Source organism: Scyliorhinus torazame, chromosome 8 (assembly GCF_047496885.1).
Source record: "Scyliorhinus torazame isolate Kashiwa2021f chromosome 8, sScyTor2.1, whole genome shotgun sequence".
NCBI classification, from domain to species: Eukaryota; Metazoa; Chordata; class Chondrichthyes; order Carcharhiniformes; family Scyliorhinidae; genus Scyliorhinus; species Scyliorhinus torazame.
The window spans coordinates 78,666,054-78,683,641 of NC_092714.1; the positions used below are offsets into that span (position 1 = coordinate 78,666,054).

A 17,588-nucleotide genomic window follows, 5' to 3' on the forward strand; every position below is an offset into this window, starting at 1 on the left:
CCAGGGGCCTCCCACCTCTCGGGGCGGACCTTGTACCTGGTTCCAAGTGATTGGACTTGGTCCCAATCACTTGGTTCGATATTCTCCAATGCTGGAGCGATTCCTTGATCGAGGGGTGGTCGTTTACCTCTCGTTGTGGTGTCAGCTCCTGCTGCCGCCGGAAGGTCTGGGTTGGCTGTGTGTGTCTATTTTGTATCAATTGTTCCTGTGGATTGCTGATTGATATGCAGATGGCTGCAGGTATCGATTCGGTCTGGCTTCCCCAGAGGCGAATACACTGTTTTACCTGCAGCTGTCTGTTTGAGTCCTGTTGGCTGATTTTCCCATCAGCCTCTTCCGTTCGCCATTTTAAATCGGGGTTTGGCCATTCTAATCGGGAGTTAGCCATTTTACATGGCTACAAGGGGGTATGGAGGGTTGCTTTTTTGGACTGTTTTGTACTTAACCCTGTTGGGTTCCTTTTTCATTTTTTTATTGATATTTTATGAAAAGCTTAATAAAAATGTTTTTAAAAAAAGAATATTCTCCTTCTGCACTGTAGGGATTCTATGATTCTATATGGGAATCAATGTATTTGAGACTATTTGCTTTTGTGGAGAATAAACATCAACGAGTTGAGTGAAATGGCCTTTTCCCATGTTGTACCTGCTATAGAATTCAAATTTTCAAAATGGGAAATTTGGCTCTTGGGTTGTTACAAGTTTGCATTTGTTGATTTACATTACATTTACTGCTAAAGTAAATACTGTTAACTATTGAGAATTTAATTTTAATTCTTTATTAACATTTGCTTTGAACATCAGGTAAAACACAACCATTCATAAATAGCAGGACTGACCACTAATTTCTACCATTATTTTGTCAGGTATCAGAATTACTCATTGCAAACATAGTTGTAACAATTACAATTGAACCACACAAAACCACAGCACCACCATTCAGGAGTCTGCACAGCAGTTTACATCTTTTAAGCCATATTAATTAGCTATGAAAATAAAGAAGCCAAATCATATCACAATCAATGTCCTAAAGGTCAAATAAGTTGTTGCAGTGAATTTTTGATCACATTTGCCATGTCTATCCATGATACTTTCATTATTATAACATGAAAATGACAAACTGAGTTAAACAGTAAGCTGTGCACAGTGGTGATTTACAAAAGCAGAAACAGTGCCAACACACACATTTAATTGCAATATAAAAAGGTATTGGAAATGGATTTGCAAGGCTTTATCCAATGGATGGTTTAGAAAAAATTTAATTCATATTTGCCTATTTATCTCATGTCCAGAATACAAAAACAATTTATTTCCTTATACTTAAACCACTATCACAATATAAGCAATCGAAAAGAAATCATTCATGACCAGGCAATCAGCTCATCCATTCCAGAGTTAAGAGTTAATAGCCATGACAGACAGATACTTCAGCAAGATACCGTGGAAATGTATAATTTTACACACCAAAAAGTGAATTATTCGCCCACTATCACACTCTAGCAAAACCGAACTCTAGTAGCCTTGATATTTTAACCTTTTCTACAACTTCAAAAATTTACATTATTTTCATTGACTGGGTTCTTTGGACTTAAATGTGAAGCAGGCATCTTATTCCATTTTAATTCGCTGACTCGTCATTCGATAGATAATGCTGTCATAACCAGGATCCATGTTCCACAGGTTGTAGGCAATGACGATCACAGCTAAAGCGAGGCCTATCATCAACCAGAGGACAATATTGAACACAACCGCATAGTTATAGTTGTATTGGTAGGCCAAACCATATGGACTGCCTCTGTTGCTCTATAAAAAAAAAAAGCCACAAATGTTAGCAATATATTGCTCCTTCATTCACCAGAGCTTCAAGTTCTAATCATTGAATTTCTACAGAACCATAGAATTCCTACACTGCAGAAGGAGACTATTTGGCCCATTGAGTCTGCACTACCCTTGAAAGAGCACCCCATCCAGGCCCTCTCCTCTCCCTACCCCTCAACTCCACCTACCCTGCACATCTTTGGATATTAAGGGGCAATTTAGCACGGCCAATCCACCTAACCTAACCTGCACATCTTTGGACTGTGGGAGGAAACTGGAGCACCCAGAGGAAACCCACGCAGACACAGGGAGAACATGCAAACTCCACACAGACAGTCACCCATGGTCGGAATGGAACCCGGGTCCCTGCCGCTGTGAGGCAGCAGTGCTAAAGTTTTGGCTGTTTCCCCACACTGTGTCTTGTCTCGACGACGACAGTTTCTAAAATCAATCAAAGACCTTTGTGACACAAAAGCTGTTATTTTTTATTTATGGACTAATATGCATACGTTCAGGCAAATTTCTTATTGGAGAATAAATTGGCGCTGCATCCCTATAAATCCATAAAGACGTGCAGACTAGGCACAAGCAACGAGAGGGGGGGGGGGCTATGTGGGAAAATATATGGACAGCTACTGGACAGAGCCCAGACTCCACTGGACGAGATCAGGCAAAAATGGGAGGACGAACTGGGGACTCTGGAGCGAAGCACTGAGCAGGGTGAACTCCACCTCCCCCCTGCGCAAGGCAGCTCAAAGTGGTGCACGGAGCGCACCTGACCAGAACCTGTAGCCGCTTAAAATGGCTAACTCCCGATTAGAATGGCCAAACCCCGATTTAAAATGGCGAACGGAAGAGGCTGATGGGAAAATTAGCCAACAGGACTCAAACAGACAGCTGCAGGCAAAACTGTGTATTCGTCTCTGGGGTGGCCAGACAGAATCAATACCTCCAGCCATCAACACAACACACCAGCCATCTGCATAGTAAGTAGCAATCCCGGGAACAATATGCTAATAATTAGAAACACAAAGCCAACCCAGACTTTTCGGCGCCAGTAGGAGCTTACACAAAGAGAGGTGAAAGACCACCCCTCTATCAAGGAATCGCTCCAGCATTGGAGAATATCGAACCAATCACTTGGAACCAGGTACAAGGTCCGCCCCGAGAGGCGGGAAGCCCCTGGGGACTATAAGAATAGGGGCCAAGTTCAAATCGACCGTTCTTCTCCTCTCTGCACCCTTCGAGACCCTTCTGCTGACCCTCTGCAACAGCCGTGAGAAATAGTAAGTCTTACTCCAATGCTCGCTACGAGATAGGCACTCCTGACTGTCGACCTGTACCAGCTTTGAATCCCGCAGGCTCAGAACCCATACGAAAGGCCATTTGTTTCCCTGACCTGGTGGGCCATTTCTACAGTTAAGTATTGGGTGGTTAGTTGTAGGAAGTAGCTTAGAAGTAGAATTAATGTACAAGTATTGATTACTGTATATAATAAATGTGCGTTGATTTAACTATTACTAAGCGGTGTGTTGGATTATTGATCCTTACTCGGACTTGAACCACGTGGCGGTATCAGAAAGATACCTGGTGACTCAAGGGCAAAGGTGAAAGAACAAGAGCAATTAAACTAAGGCTAAAACGAGCAACAAACCCGAATGAGCAGGTTCTTCCCGGAGGTGGAGGACAAATGTGAGCGGTGCCAGAGGGGCCCGGCCAACCACATCCACATGTTTTGGGCTTGCCCCAAGCTTGCGGGGTTCTGGACAGCCTTCTCCGAGGCAATGTCCAAGGTTGTGGGAGTGAGGGTGAAGCCATGCCCAATAGTGGCAATCGTCGGGGTATCGGAGCAGCCAGAATTACACATGGGGAAGGGGGCCAACGCCCTTGCTTTCACTTCCCTAATCGCACGCCGGAGAATCCCGCTCGGCTGGCAATCGGCAGCACCCCCCACAGCTGCAGACTGGCTCGCTGACCTTTCGGAATTTCTCCACCTGGCGAAGATTAAGTACGCCACCCGAGGGTCAGAGGAAGGCTTCCTGGATACTTTGGGGGGGGAGGGGGAGACGACACATGAGAGATGATTCCACTCTGTCCGGAAAATAAAATAAAAGAACAGCCGAAGCCGGGGGGGTGGGGGGGTGAATGGGGAAGAACCATAGACCGATCCAGAGGGCAATGAAAGGCACGTAGGGTCAGTTAAACGAAGGACAAACTAAACCTCTGTATACTAAAAGGAAATTAGCGCAGGCGAGAAAAATGTGATGTGTATATATACAACAGTTTATAAATATGAGGAATGCCAATAAAAAGATTTATTTTTAAAAAAGACATGCAGACTCCACAGTCACCCAAGGCTGGAATTGAACCTGGGTCCCTGGTGCTGTGAGGCAGCGGTGCTAACAACTGTGTCACCGTGCTGGCCATCTGATTAATGTGTATTTTAAAAATACACTATGTTGCCTGCTGGATTAGTTAAATTATTTTTTTCATAGAGCATGTTGAAGCGAATGTTTATACTCAGTCAAAAACAAAATACTGCAGATGCTGGATATCCTGAAATAAAAACAGAAAATGCTAGAAATACTCAGCAGGTCTGGCAGAGTCAACATTTCGGGTTGATGGCCCCTAAACTGTTTCTCTCTCCACAGATGCTGCCAAATATGTTGAATATTTCCAGCATTTTCTGCTAGTCTTTTGACGAAAGACTGATCATTACTGGCCTATCTTTTAAAAAAGACAACTGCATTTCCTTCATCTGAAGTTCTGTGAATCACAGAATTGTTCCAGCACAGGAGGTGGCCATTCGGTCCATTGTCTGTGCCAGCTCTCCGAATGAGTAATTCACTAAGTGCCATTCTCTATCTTCTCCCTGCAACCCCGCATATTCTTCCTTTTCAGATAACAATCCAATTCAGTCTTTATTGAACATGCCTCCACCACATTCTCAGGCAGTGCATTCCTGGCCTTAGCCACTCGTGTGAAAAAGCTTTTCCTCGTGTCGCTTTGTTCCTTTGCCAATTACTTTAATTCTGTGCCCTCTGGTTCTCAATCCTTTCACAAGCAGGAACAATTTTTTAAAAAAATTTCAAAAATGTTTATTCTAGCAGGAACAATTTTACCCTATCGACTCTGCCCAGACTTCCCTTGTGATTTTGAATAACCCCATCAAATCTCCTCTCAGACTGTCTTCTCCAAGGAAAACAGTTCCAAATTCCCCAATCTATCTTCATGGCTGAAGTTCCTCATCTCTGGAACCAATTTCTTGAATCTTTTCTGCACTCTCTCAAATGCCTTCACATCTTTCCTAAAGTGTGGGAACCAGAACTGGAAGCAATTCTCAGCTGAGGCCAAACTAGTGTCTTATAGATGTTCAACATAACCTCTTTGCTCATGCTCATGATAAAGGATTAAGGGTTATGGTGTTCAGGCTGGAAAGTGGAGCTGAGTCCACAAAAGATCAGCCATGATCTCATTGAATGGCGGAGCAGGCTCGAGGGGCCAGATGGCCTACTCCTGCTCCTAGTTCTTATGTTCAAGGCTCCACATAAGATTTTACTTATTTTAATGTAACCAAAGCTGAGAATTTGATTTATCGCCAACTATCTGATATCTGTGGAAACTAGTTCTGGTCTCGTCCACAAGTGGAAACATAATCTTTGCATTGCCCACATCACCACTATCAAACAGTTTCAGAATTTATGAGTCAGTAACCAGTTGCAACCATTTACTATATACTTTCGAAGGGGAATTGGAGGAATTTTGCCAAGGGGCATTTTTTTTGTACCACGATGGGCACCTATAGCACAAGGTTTTGCAAGGATTTCAGTGCGAAACAGTTCCAAGTTTTCATAAGGAAAATAAACACCCATAAAAACCCCAAAACCGAAATGTAACAGGAGCTTTTTGACTTATTTTCTCATTGTGAACAATTCTCTTGGTCTTCAGTTATAAACTGTTTCCTCAGCTGTTTTTCTTTTTACAAGACAAGCAAATAAAATCCCAGGAGTTGGGCAACACTGGCATGTTATTGCCCCTCAATAGTCAAAGTTCAAGTTGCCCTCAAAACAAAGGACTTGCATTTATATAGCACCTTTCACCACCTCAGTTGTCCCAATGCACTTGCTTAATAGCCAAATAGTATGACTGAAGTGTAGTCACTGTTGTAATGTGCACAGAAAGTTCTCACATTGGCAATATGACCATATAATCTGTTCCCAGTGTTGTTGGTTGAGGAATAAAAAAATTGACCACATGATGTGAATCAAGACAAAATATTTAAGGAGGCTCTTGGAGCTGAACTATGGAACTAAAACTCTACTTACTATGGATGGAGACTCTAGGATAGATCGAGTCTTCCTCACAAGAGAGGCATCAAATTCTTTCACCGTCAACAATTCAATCAAAGCATTTCCACTGTAAATGGAGAACACCTCATCTGCAAACTAAAAACAAAATAAAGAAAAATCTATGCATATAGAGCTTGCCATTTGTTAGGAGTTGTACATGTCTTTACAAATTTAATTTAAAGTATTCAGTTGGCCAACACAAATAATATGCAAGTTACAATAAAAAGCCATTCAATGAGGCTTAATTTCTTTTGTAGGTTTTTAAAGTGACGAGATAAAGAAACACTTGAAATGACTGAAACCTGTTCTAATCACAGTATTTTAAAACTATAATAGGTTGGTACAAATAATAAAACATTAATTAGATGAAGCAATTTTAATTCAACTTGCATTTATAGATAGAGAAACGTCCTATGTTGAAGCTGAGGAGGCTTAACAGAGGCATATTAAAAACATTTATTACCAAATTAAATGAAGTGGTAACAGAAATAATCACCATAAAATTGCTGATGAATTCGATTTTAAAGAAGCATTTTAATTGGGAGGGTTTTTTTTTGGGGGGGGGGGGGGGGGGAGATTCCAGAATGTGGAGCCAAGGCAAGTTTAAAAAGGACAGCAGTCAATGATGGGCCAAAAGAAGCAGAATGAACGAAAGGCCTCAGTTGGAGGAATGGAGAGTTCTGGGATGGTTACCGTTCTAGGCTTCCAAACCAGTGACCTCTACCACCTGGAAGAACCAGAGCAGCAAGTATGTAGGAAATACCACTTGCAAGCTCTCTTCCAAGACACACGCCATCTTGATGTGCAAACCTATCGTAATTTCTTAATAATTAGCATATTTAAATCTTGGAACTCTGTACCTAAACAACACTTGAGTATATGAAGTTAACATAGTGTACCCGTTCTCAAGTGCAATTAGGGATAGGCAATAAATGCTGGCCTGAATACAGCTCATGGACAAATGCAAAAAAAACAACCAAGGTGGAAGCAGACAATCTTTATAATAAAAAGAATATGGAACGGAATAAGGTGTTGTAGTTAGGGACAGTCTGTTTCTCCCCAAGATGATGACCATTAAGGGGATACTGAATCAGCTGTTAGGAGTATGGGGCGTGATTCTCCGTTTTGCCAGCACCCCGGGGGTTTCCCGACGGCGTGGGGCTGCCCCACAATGGGAACCCCATTGACCAGCCGATGTAACGGAGAATCCTGCCGGCAGGTCGAGGCTGAAAAGTGGCGTGGTGGGGCGGAGAATCCAGCCCATGGAGTTTGAGGGGGGCAAAGATAATGATCTTCCCAATATTAGCTGCAGTAAATTACGTCTCATCCAGGATGGATTGTTGGATAAACAGGCTGACAACAGAGGTGGTGGGAAGGTACAGTGGAGTGTCATCAGCGTACAAGTGGAAGCTGACACTATATTTGCAAAAATGTCACCAACACACAATGTGGAAAAGAAAACAAAAAAGAGGCAAGGGCCAAGAATAGATTCTTGGAGGATCCAAGACATTGTTTTAAGGGCAGGAAGAGAACCTATTACTGGAGATGTCCTGGCTGTAATCAGATAGTGAAAAGAGAAAACAAACAAGCAAAGTGTTTTGAACTGGAGCAGTGTTAAAGGAAGATTATGTGATCAAAGGATATGTTTCAGTGTGAGACTTTCACTTGCTCATCTGCTCAAGCCTGATGCTTTCAACGCTTGATGCGAGAAGAACTTTATTATTCTTGGGCTATAAATGCTAGTTTGAAAGGCATTGTTTGCATTTTAGATACAAAAAGCAGAAACTTTTGGGGCAACTTTTAAAAGTTTCTGTATTTTGAGCAAAATGAGCACATATTGGGAATGAGGTAATGAATGAGACAGGCTAGTATCAGGTGCAGTAGGATTTTCTTCCCATTAACATGAATGGATGTAAAATATTATAGGACATAAATGGTATATATTTTTTAAATTTAGAGTACCCAATTCATTTTTTCCAATTAAGGGGCAATTTAGCATGGCCAATCCACCAACCCTGCACATCTTTGGGTTGTGGCGGCAAAACCCAGGCAAACACAGGGAGAATGTGCAAACTCCACATGGACAGTGAGTCAGATCTGGGATCGAACCTGGGACCTCAGCGCTGTGAGGCAGAGTGCTAAACCACTGCCCCACCGTGCTGCCCATAAATGGTATATATTGACCACAACACCCCTGTTCCTGATATGTGAAGCATGCAGTTCTTGAACTGGAGGAAGCAAAATCGGTTATCAGATTATACAAACATAAAAACTTTGGAAAGTTTTTGACAAGTTGGCTACTGCTTAATTCCTTCCAGTAAATTAATCTGAATTAATGCAGCAGGAAGGTATTTACATTCTACTACGGAATGGAGTGGTGTGAAGCAAAAATAGTCATTTTAAACCCACTAGTTAATTTTAGCAGCACGTAAAATAATCTCAACATTGAAACTATTGGAAAATGCCAAAGGTACATGGTTTATGTATGCATAAGTAGCACATCTTCCAATCATCTTATATGACCAGTAATTAAATGTTAATTTATAATATTGTTCCGATTCCAGTTGATGTTATAACTGGACGGGAAGATCGCCGAATAGAACCCTGGCCCAAGAAGATCATAACTTTTAATTTTTTTATAAATGTGGAGGAACAGGCAGAACCATTAATTAGTTTTTAAATAACAAGGAAAAACATTTATTAAACATGATAAAATTGGATTATGACACAATACACCTTTACTCCCCCCTTAGCTTTACTCCCCCCTTAGCTTGACAATACATACAGGTTTTAGGATTAACACAGATTACAAAGTACATATTAATTTACAACGGTCTCATTAACACAAAGTCCCTTTTAAGGACACAAGATGACTGTGGGAAAATACACAATGTCTCCTCAGAATCCCCCAGATGATTGTCACAAGAGTTTCTAAACTCCACTCCAAAAACGTGCTTTAGAATCTTCTCTCATAATTATGCTTCCCTTAGCAGTTTGCATTCCTAAATCCAGACCAAGTTTTCTAAATGACACTATTAAACAAAGCTTCCTCTCCACTTGTAACAAGTGAATACAGTCCAGGATTTTACACCAACACCGTTAGGATTTCTTTGTCTTGACTGCTGTGAAAACTGCTCACAATTGCTTTAACTCTTGATTTCCAGACTGTATTAAAGTGGCGTGAGACGTTGGTTTTATCTTTAAAGGCTGCTGCCCCAATTTAAATCTGGTGACTGCAATTGTTTCTTTAGCTCAGAACACTTAGTTTCCTCTTCCTTGAATTTTTCTGAACAATACTTTGGTCTCTGTTCACTCACCTCCAGACTTCTTGGGCACTTCTTTCCATTTCTTTAGTTTCCTTCACTATCTGGACTTTAGATTTTCGGCATCCGTTTTCTTAACCATTACTCCATAATATGGCTTTTCCTCTAGCAAGGCTGAGGGTTGTTCTCTCTTTAGCCTTCTAAAAACAAATGCTTCTAGCAGAGCTGAGAGCTACTTTCTCTCTCACAATCTATTTTGAACTGAAATCAAATTAGCTAATCTAAAACACAAAACGCTTCTCTACCTCACAAGGCCCCAGTTTATAAGCAACTCTCACCTGCTTATGCCTTTCTTCATGTCATAGCCCTCCCAAGCACAATAGAACCAACCCCCACACCAGCATGAATCTAACTATAGGTTTTACCCTTCCAGTCACAGAAACATTAATTAAATCCACTTAAAATACCTTATTTCTAATGTTTACCAATACATCTATAAATCCCGTGAAACTACCTTTGTTTTCCTAACAGTATTGTGACATCTATAAAGTTGGAATAGAAAAATGTAAAATAGCTTACAGCCCAAAATAAATTTGATTTCTATAGTGATAAGCTTCATGGAAGTGCTTCAAGGAAGTATTCTATTTTTAAAAAATCTTTTTATTGGTATTTTTCAGTTACGTACATTTGACGTTCGTTTTCATTTATTATACAATGTGAAAAAAATTGTTCTACTTTTCTTTATTTACATACTGTTGCCTCCTAGTTCGGCGTGTCCCCCCCCCCCAGTATTCTGTTTTTAAAAAATTGCTTGATGAACAGACATTGGGGTCCTCATCACAATATGTAAAAACATAACCTGTTTAATGTCCTTTTGCAGAAATTGCATTGTGATTTCAGTGTTTAGTGTTCATGCTCATGACAAGGAAGTAACAGTCAAGACCATTAAAATGCCAGGTTCACACACAGTTGAAATGAATTCCAAATTCATACCTTCCTGGTCTCCATGCAAGCTAATATTGTAAGTGGTTCCCTCAGGCATTTGTCCCATTTAAAAAAGGAGCATCATAACACCCCTCAAAAAAAAAAATCAGCTCAAGAATAACCGTACATTTTTATCCATCTAATTTGCATACGCAAATTAATAAAAAACTATTTGATCCCAGCTCCTTTTTACTTAATCTGCAAGTTTCATGTAGAGTAGCCCATATTTAATGGGACAAAAACCATGTGCTGTATAGAACATGCATAGCAAATTTAGATCAGGATCCACTGGCAGGTTATACTGACATAGATCCAAATTGGCAACAAATGAATCATGTTCTGTTGGTTTTGTTCAAAGCAACAATGGTTTTGAACACATTTAATCAGTGAGATACCGCATTTAATACCAAATTCACCTCTGATACAATGTTGGTATATGTTGAAAACTTCTTTTCCAAAAATACTCCACTTTTAAATTTTTTTTTTTTTTTATATAAATAAAAAGAAAAGAGCACCCAATTCTTATTTTCCCAATTAAGGGGCAATTTAGTGTGGCCAATTCACCGAGCTTGCACATCATTGGGTTGTGGGGGTGACGCAGACACGGGGAGAATGCGCAAACTCCACATGGTCAATGACCCAAGGCGGGGATCGATCCCGGATCCTCAGCGCCATGAGGCAGCAGTTCTAACCACTGCGCCACCGTGCCGCCCCAAAAATACTAACTTACGAGTACAGGTTGGGAAGCAGTAGAAGAAAATACCACTTCTGTAGGAGCACTGAGATTGTATTGAGTAAAATTTATTTAAAATATTCTTAACCTCTAACTTGGTAAAAGGGTGGCCAGAAAAAATATGTAGGGTAGCAGGGTAAAGATTAGTGTGCAAATTATAAACCAAAGTGATGTTATTTTACCTTCTGGATGACTGAAGCAAGGATTTGGGCAGCATCACGGAACTGCTGGGAGTCTTGCCCATAACGTTTTATAATCTCTTCCAGACCTGCCAGCTCCAGTGAATACAGGTCAGGTGAACGGTCTTTTGCCAAATGTTTGTGCCTGGATAGCTGTGGGAATATTTTACATCCAAGGTTATTCTTTTTAGAAAATGCCCATTGAAGTCACATTAACTTTGTAATGCAGCCAAAAGGTAATTGAGGGTCCTCAAATTATGTTGGATATTCACACATGCTTTATATTGTACAGGAATTTTTAAAGGAAATCCACATTTGAACTGCAACACAAGAGAGAATATTAGACCCAACATGCTGGTGGGACACATACACTTTCAGCTCTCCCAACATTAACTTCGCAACAATCAGTACATTGCCAAGTTCCCAATGTTACTGATCAAAGAGGATTATTTACAATTCAGAGCTTGGCCTCGGTTCTCTGTCTTCCTACTGTTCTGGAAGGGAGCACACCTCTGGTGAATAGCTACTAATTGGTGTTCATGACCATGACAGGTAAATTATATTACCAAGATCACTCTCAAAACCACAATCTTCACTCATTGTTGAGATGGATTCTAAATTATTCCCTTTCTGGCTGCGATACTCCTCCTCCAGGTGCTATGCCTTAAGAGGGCATTGTCAACCATGGATTTCTATTAGATTGTCCAGGATTATGCTTTGCAAAGTACTGCATTGGTTTGCCGTTGCCTTCTATGCTACAGCTGAGCAGGATATATTTTCCCGCTCTTACTGCCTGCCATCAGGCACATTGGAAAGATTGACAGGCTGATAATCCAATGTTTGGCCATTTTATGAACATGTCTTCTGTGGCCATCAAGTCTCGATGTGAAACTTGAACCTGGACCTTCAGTCTCAGTGGTGGGGCACTACCCCTGCACCACATTAGGTTTAATTTTAAACATTTCTGTCAGACTGTCCCCTTTTTCAAGGCTGCCATCTTACCAGTCTCCAAATAAAAACCTTGCCTCCTCTGTCCAGCTAACAACCGCTACAGCTCCAATCTCCTTGGTCATGTTGCCACCCAGATCCTCTCTATACTGTATTTGAATGTCTCCAAATTAGGTTTCTGTCCATTCAATGAAATGGCAAAAACCAAGAATGAAAAACATTCTGACTATGACAATGATGTCAGGCGGCACGGTGGCAGAGGGGTTAGCATTGCTGCCTACGGCACTGAGGACCGGCCCCTGGTCACTGTCCGTGTGGATTTTGCACATTCTCCCATTGTCTGCATGGGTTTCACCCCACAACCCAAAGATGTGCAGGTTAGATGGATTGGCCACTCTAAATTGCCCCTTAATTGTAAAAAAGAAAAATTGGATAATCTAAATTTATTTTTTTTAAACTATGACAATGATGCACAATACCTCCTTGTCCTCTCTGCAGCCCTCAAACACCAGCTCTAGATTGATTCTACTCTTACTGATTGTATTACTAGAGCATCTCCAGCAATGGCCTCTTTCTAATCGACTGTGTCGACTGAGCTTTCATACGGATCCATAATCAGTCTCATCTCTACATCATGCCTCTTGGTGACATAATCTGCAAAAAAACATTTGGTATGTAACCCAACCCAAGTCCATAAATCACACCTGTAGAAGGGTCATATAGACTCGCAACATTAACTGTGTTTACCTTGGGCGGCACAGTAGTTAGCACTGCTGCCTCAAGGTGCTGAGGGCCCGGGTTTGATCCCGGCCCCTGGTCATTGTCCCATGTGGAGTTTCCACATTCTTCCCGTGTCTACGTGGGTCTCACCCCCAGAACCCAAAGATGTGTAGGGTAGGTAGACTGGCTACTCTAAATTGCCCCTTAATTGGAAAAAATAATTGGGTACTCTAAATTTATATTAAAAAATTAATTGTTTTTCTCTCTCCACAGATGCTGCCTGACTTGCCGAGTTAATCTAGCATTTTGTTTTATTTCAGATTTCCTACATCTTTCTCTATTTTTTTTCATCTCCCCTCAGGGCCTCTCCAAGTTCATCTTGTCCATGAGATCCCTTTTGGCCCCGCATTAGCCAATATTAACATTCTTTCTGGTCAGGTATTGTCCCCATTTCCCCCAAATCTGACACCAACAGTCCTCTCCTCAAAAGTCCTCACTGCCCATTTGCTCTTTTCTTTGCGCCAAAATTCTTCAAAATGCAGTCACCTCCCAAACCCAGAACTCCAATGTTTGATTTTCCTCCAATCAGGTTTCTACCCTGCCACAGTACTGAAACAACTCCCAAAGTCACAAGCGGCAATGGTAAACTATGCCTTGATGTCTTCCTGACCCGTCTACAGTCTTTTGACATGCTGACCACACAATCCTCCAAAGCGTCTCCCAACGTTGTCCAGTAATATGGACTGTATTTGCCTAGTTCCATTCTTAACCATCTAATCATACCCAGGGACAACTTGCAATAGCTTCTCTTCCTGTGCCAGCATCATTATTTAATGTCCCCCCCCAAAGATCTATCCTTGGCCCTCCAATTTCTCATCCACAAGCAGCCCCTCAGTGACATCATCCAAAAGCTCAGTTTCCTGATACACAGCTTTATTTCACAACCACTTCTCCACTGATTCCAAATGATCAGACCACTTGTCCTACATCCAGTACTGGATGAGCATAAATTTCCTCCAACAAAATATTAGGAAGACTGTCGCTATTATCTTTAGTCCCTGCCAGAAGCTCCATCCTTCTCCTTGGCAACTGCCTGCCACTGGACCAGACTGCTTACAACCTTAGTGTCATGACCTTTCGATCATATATCCATGCCATCACCAAAACCAACTCTAACCTTGCTGGGTTCCACTCCTCCCTCAGACCAATTGCTGAAATCCTCATCCTACGCAAGACCAGTGTTCTTCAAACTTTTTCTCCGGCGACGCATTTTTACACAATGGCCGTCTCTCGCGACCCACGCCACGTTCACAATAGATTCTCCATAGTTAAGTCTTCAAATATCACATTCATTGTTCTGTATTATCACTTCTGCATTATTAAATGTAAACAAAATGTACAAATATATTTTCTATTTTTTGTTGTTATTTGGAGATCTAAATAACTTGTAATAAAAGTCTCTGCACAGGTCAGTGTGTGTCTTTTGTTCGGAGTCCTGAGGTGTTTGGAGGGGAAATGAGAGAGTTCTTAGAAACATGCCTGGATTTTGGGCTGATGGGGAAGGAAGGAAACTCACCGTTGATCGCAAAGTCAGTCTCACTGAGAGAGCGACTGATCTCAGAATGTCAGTGGAAAGCAGCTCCCCATTTAAAATATACATCAAACTCCTTATGAAAACACAGCATAACTTTAAACATGGATCTAATTGACAAGGTTAAGAGTAAGTGAAACTCAACAGACATCAACAAGATTAACTGTCACAGAAATTGAACCAACACTGACAACTTTAATGGTAACAGATATTCAAGATTTAAAAAAAAAAAAAAATTTTATTAAAGGTTTTCATAAATTATCAATAACAAAATGAGAAAGAAAAAAGAACCCAACAGGGTTAAGTACAAAACACAATCTAAAAAAGCAACCCCCCAAACCCCCCCCCCCCCCGTACCTAAATAATAAATTAACATTAGCACCCCGACTTAAGACAACAGGTGTATACACCCCCTCAGACCCTTCCAGTGTAAATAACATAAACAAAAATAAAGTAAACCCCCCCCCCCCTCCTGCTGCCATTGACCAATGTCTATCGTTCTGCCAGAAAGTCTAAGAACGGTTGCCACCGCCTAAAGAACCCTTGTACCGACCCTCTCAAGGCGAATTTCACCCTCTCCAATTTAATGAACCCTGCCATATCACTGATCCAGGATTCCACGCTTGGGGGCCTCGTATCTTTCCACTGAAGGAGAATCCTTCGCCGGGCTACCAGGGACGCAAAGGCCAGAATTCCAGCCTCTTTCGCCTCCTGCACTCCCGGCTCCTCTGCCACCCCAAATATTGCGAGCCCCCAGCCCGGTTTGACCCTGGATCCTACCACCCTCGACACCGTCCTTGCTACACCCTTCCAAAATTCCTCCAGCGCTGGGCATGCCCAGAACATATGGGTGTGATTTGCTGGGCTCCCTGAGCATCTAACACACCTGTCCTCACCCCCAAAGAACCTGCTCATCCTTGTCCCGGTCATGTGTGCAGCACCTTAATCTGTATGAGGCTGAGCCTCGCGCATGAAGAGGAAGAGTTCACCCTCCCTAGGGCATCTGCCCACGTCCCCTCTTCGATCTCCTCTCCCAACTCCTCCTCCCACTTACCTTTCAACTCCACCACCGAGGCCTCCTCCTCCTCCTGCATCACCTGGTAAGTTTCCGAGATCTTCCCCACTCTTCCCCCCCCCCCCCTCCCCCCGAGAGCACCCTGTCCTGTACTGTGTGTGGCAGTAGCCATGGGAATTACACCACCTGCCGTCTGGCAAACGCCCTTACCTGTAAGTACCTGAAGGTGTTCCCCGGGGTGAGCCCGTACCTCTCCTCCAGCTCACCCAAGCTCGCGAACTTCCCGTCCACAAACAGGTCCCCCAACTTTCGGATCCCTGCCCTGTGCCACCCCGAAAACCCTCCACCTGTTCTTCCTGGGGCGAACCGGTGGTTCCCCCGTAATGGGGTCCATGCCGAGGCCCCAACTTCCCCCCTATGCCGCCTCCACTGCCCCCAAATTTTGAGGGCCGCCACTACCACCAGGCACGTGGTATACCGCCTTGGAGGGAGCGGCAGCGGCGCCGTTGCCAGCGCCCCCAGACACGTACCCACACAGGACGCCGTCTCCAGCCTCTTCCATGCAGCCGCCTCCCCCTCCATCACCCACTTGCGCACCATTGTCGCATTGGCGGCCCAGTAGTACCCACAGAGGTTGGGCAGCGCTAGCCCCCCCCACCCCCCCCCCCCCCCCCATCTCTACTCTGCTCCAGGAACACCCTTCTCACCCTCGGAGTCCCTCGCGCCCACACAAACCCCATTATACTTCTGTTAACCCGCCTGAAAAAAGCCTTCGGGATAAACACGGGGTTGCACTGGAACAGGAACAAAAACCTTGGGAGCACCGTCATTTTGATTGACTGCACCCTACCCGCCAGGGACAGCGGCAACGCGTCCCACCTCTTGAACTCCTCCTCCATTTGCTCCACCAGCCTTGTAAAGTTAAGCCTATGCAGGGCCCCCCAGCTCCTGGCCACCTGGACCCCCAAATATCTGAAGCTCCTCTCCGCCCTTTTTAGTGGGAGCTCGCCAAACCCCCTCTCCTGGTCCCCTAGCTGAACTACGAACAGCTTGCTCTTCCCCATATTGAGCCTGTACCCCGAAAAGTCCCCGAATTCCCTAAGGATCCTCATTGCCTCTGGCATTCCTCCCACCGGGTCCACCACATACAGCAGCAGGTCGTCCGCATAAAGCGACACCCCCCTATGCTCCTCCCCACCCCGCACCAACCCCCTCCAGTTCCTCGACTCTCTCAGTGCCAAAGCCAGGGGTTCAATCGCCAGTGCGAAGAGCAGGGGGGACAGGGGACACCCCTGTCTCGTCCCTCGGTGCAACTGAAAGTACTCGGACCTCCTCCTATTTGTGGCCACACTCGCCATCGGGACCTCATACAACAGCCTAACCCACCTGACAAACCCCTCCCCAAACTCGAACCTCTTCAGCACCTCCCACAGGTACCCCCACTCTACCTTATCGAAGGCTTTCTCAGCGTCCATCGCCACCACTATCTCCGCCTCCCCCTCCCTCACCGGCATCATGATAACGTTCAAAAGCCTCCACACATTCGCGTTCAACTGTCTCCCCTTCACAAACCCCGTCTGGTCTTCATGGATGCAGATATTCAAGATTAATTGACAATGGTAACAGTGGCTGACATTAAACATGTATCCGATTCAGAATGATAACTCTGAAGTCGGTCTCTTTGTGTGAGCTGTACTTGAACTGATGCATTTCCCCCGACTGGGATGGATGGGTTCCCAAACGCACACCCGTCGCCCCAGAGCAGAGTACAGAACGGGACAAATGGAAATCAGCTTTATGACAATGGACCAATTGAAAGGATACACAGGAATTATCTGATAGAGCTAAATCCTGTCTGAGGGACTATTGCGGCTACGAGTTACTGACTGGGGCACTTGTGGATACATATTCCAGTCAGCAGTCACTTGGTTTTGGGTGAGGGTGCAGGCCTGGAACAAAACGAGCACAAAGCACTGGTGGAAACTAACT

The 17,588-nt window shown here is 43.4% G+C and overlaps 1 protein-coding gene across 1 annotated transcript in view; it reads right to left on the minus strand.

Annotated features, from left to right (window-relative positions):
• Positions 1–762: 762 nt before the first annotated feature.
• Positions 763–17,588, minus strand: part of atp6ap2 (ATPase H+ transporting accessory protein 2) — a 67,985-nt gene continuing 51,159 nt past the window's right edge. The window contains exons 7-9 of the mRNA XM_072513880.1: positions 11,329–11,478; positions 6,143–6,262; positions 763–1,802 (exon numbers count right to left, since the gene is read on the minus strand). Of these exons, the coding sequence (XP_072369981.1) occupies positions 1,608–1,802; positions 6,143–6,262; positions 11,329–11,478 (465 nt within the window). The 3' untranslated portion in view covers positions 763–1,607. The remainder of the gene's footprint in view (positions 1,803–6,142; positions 6,263–11,328; positions 11,479–17,588) is intronic.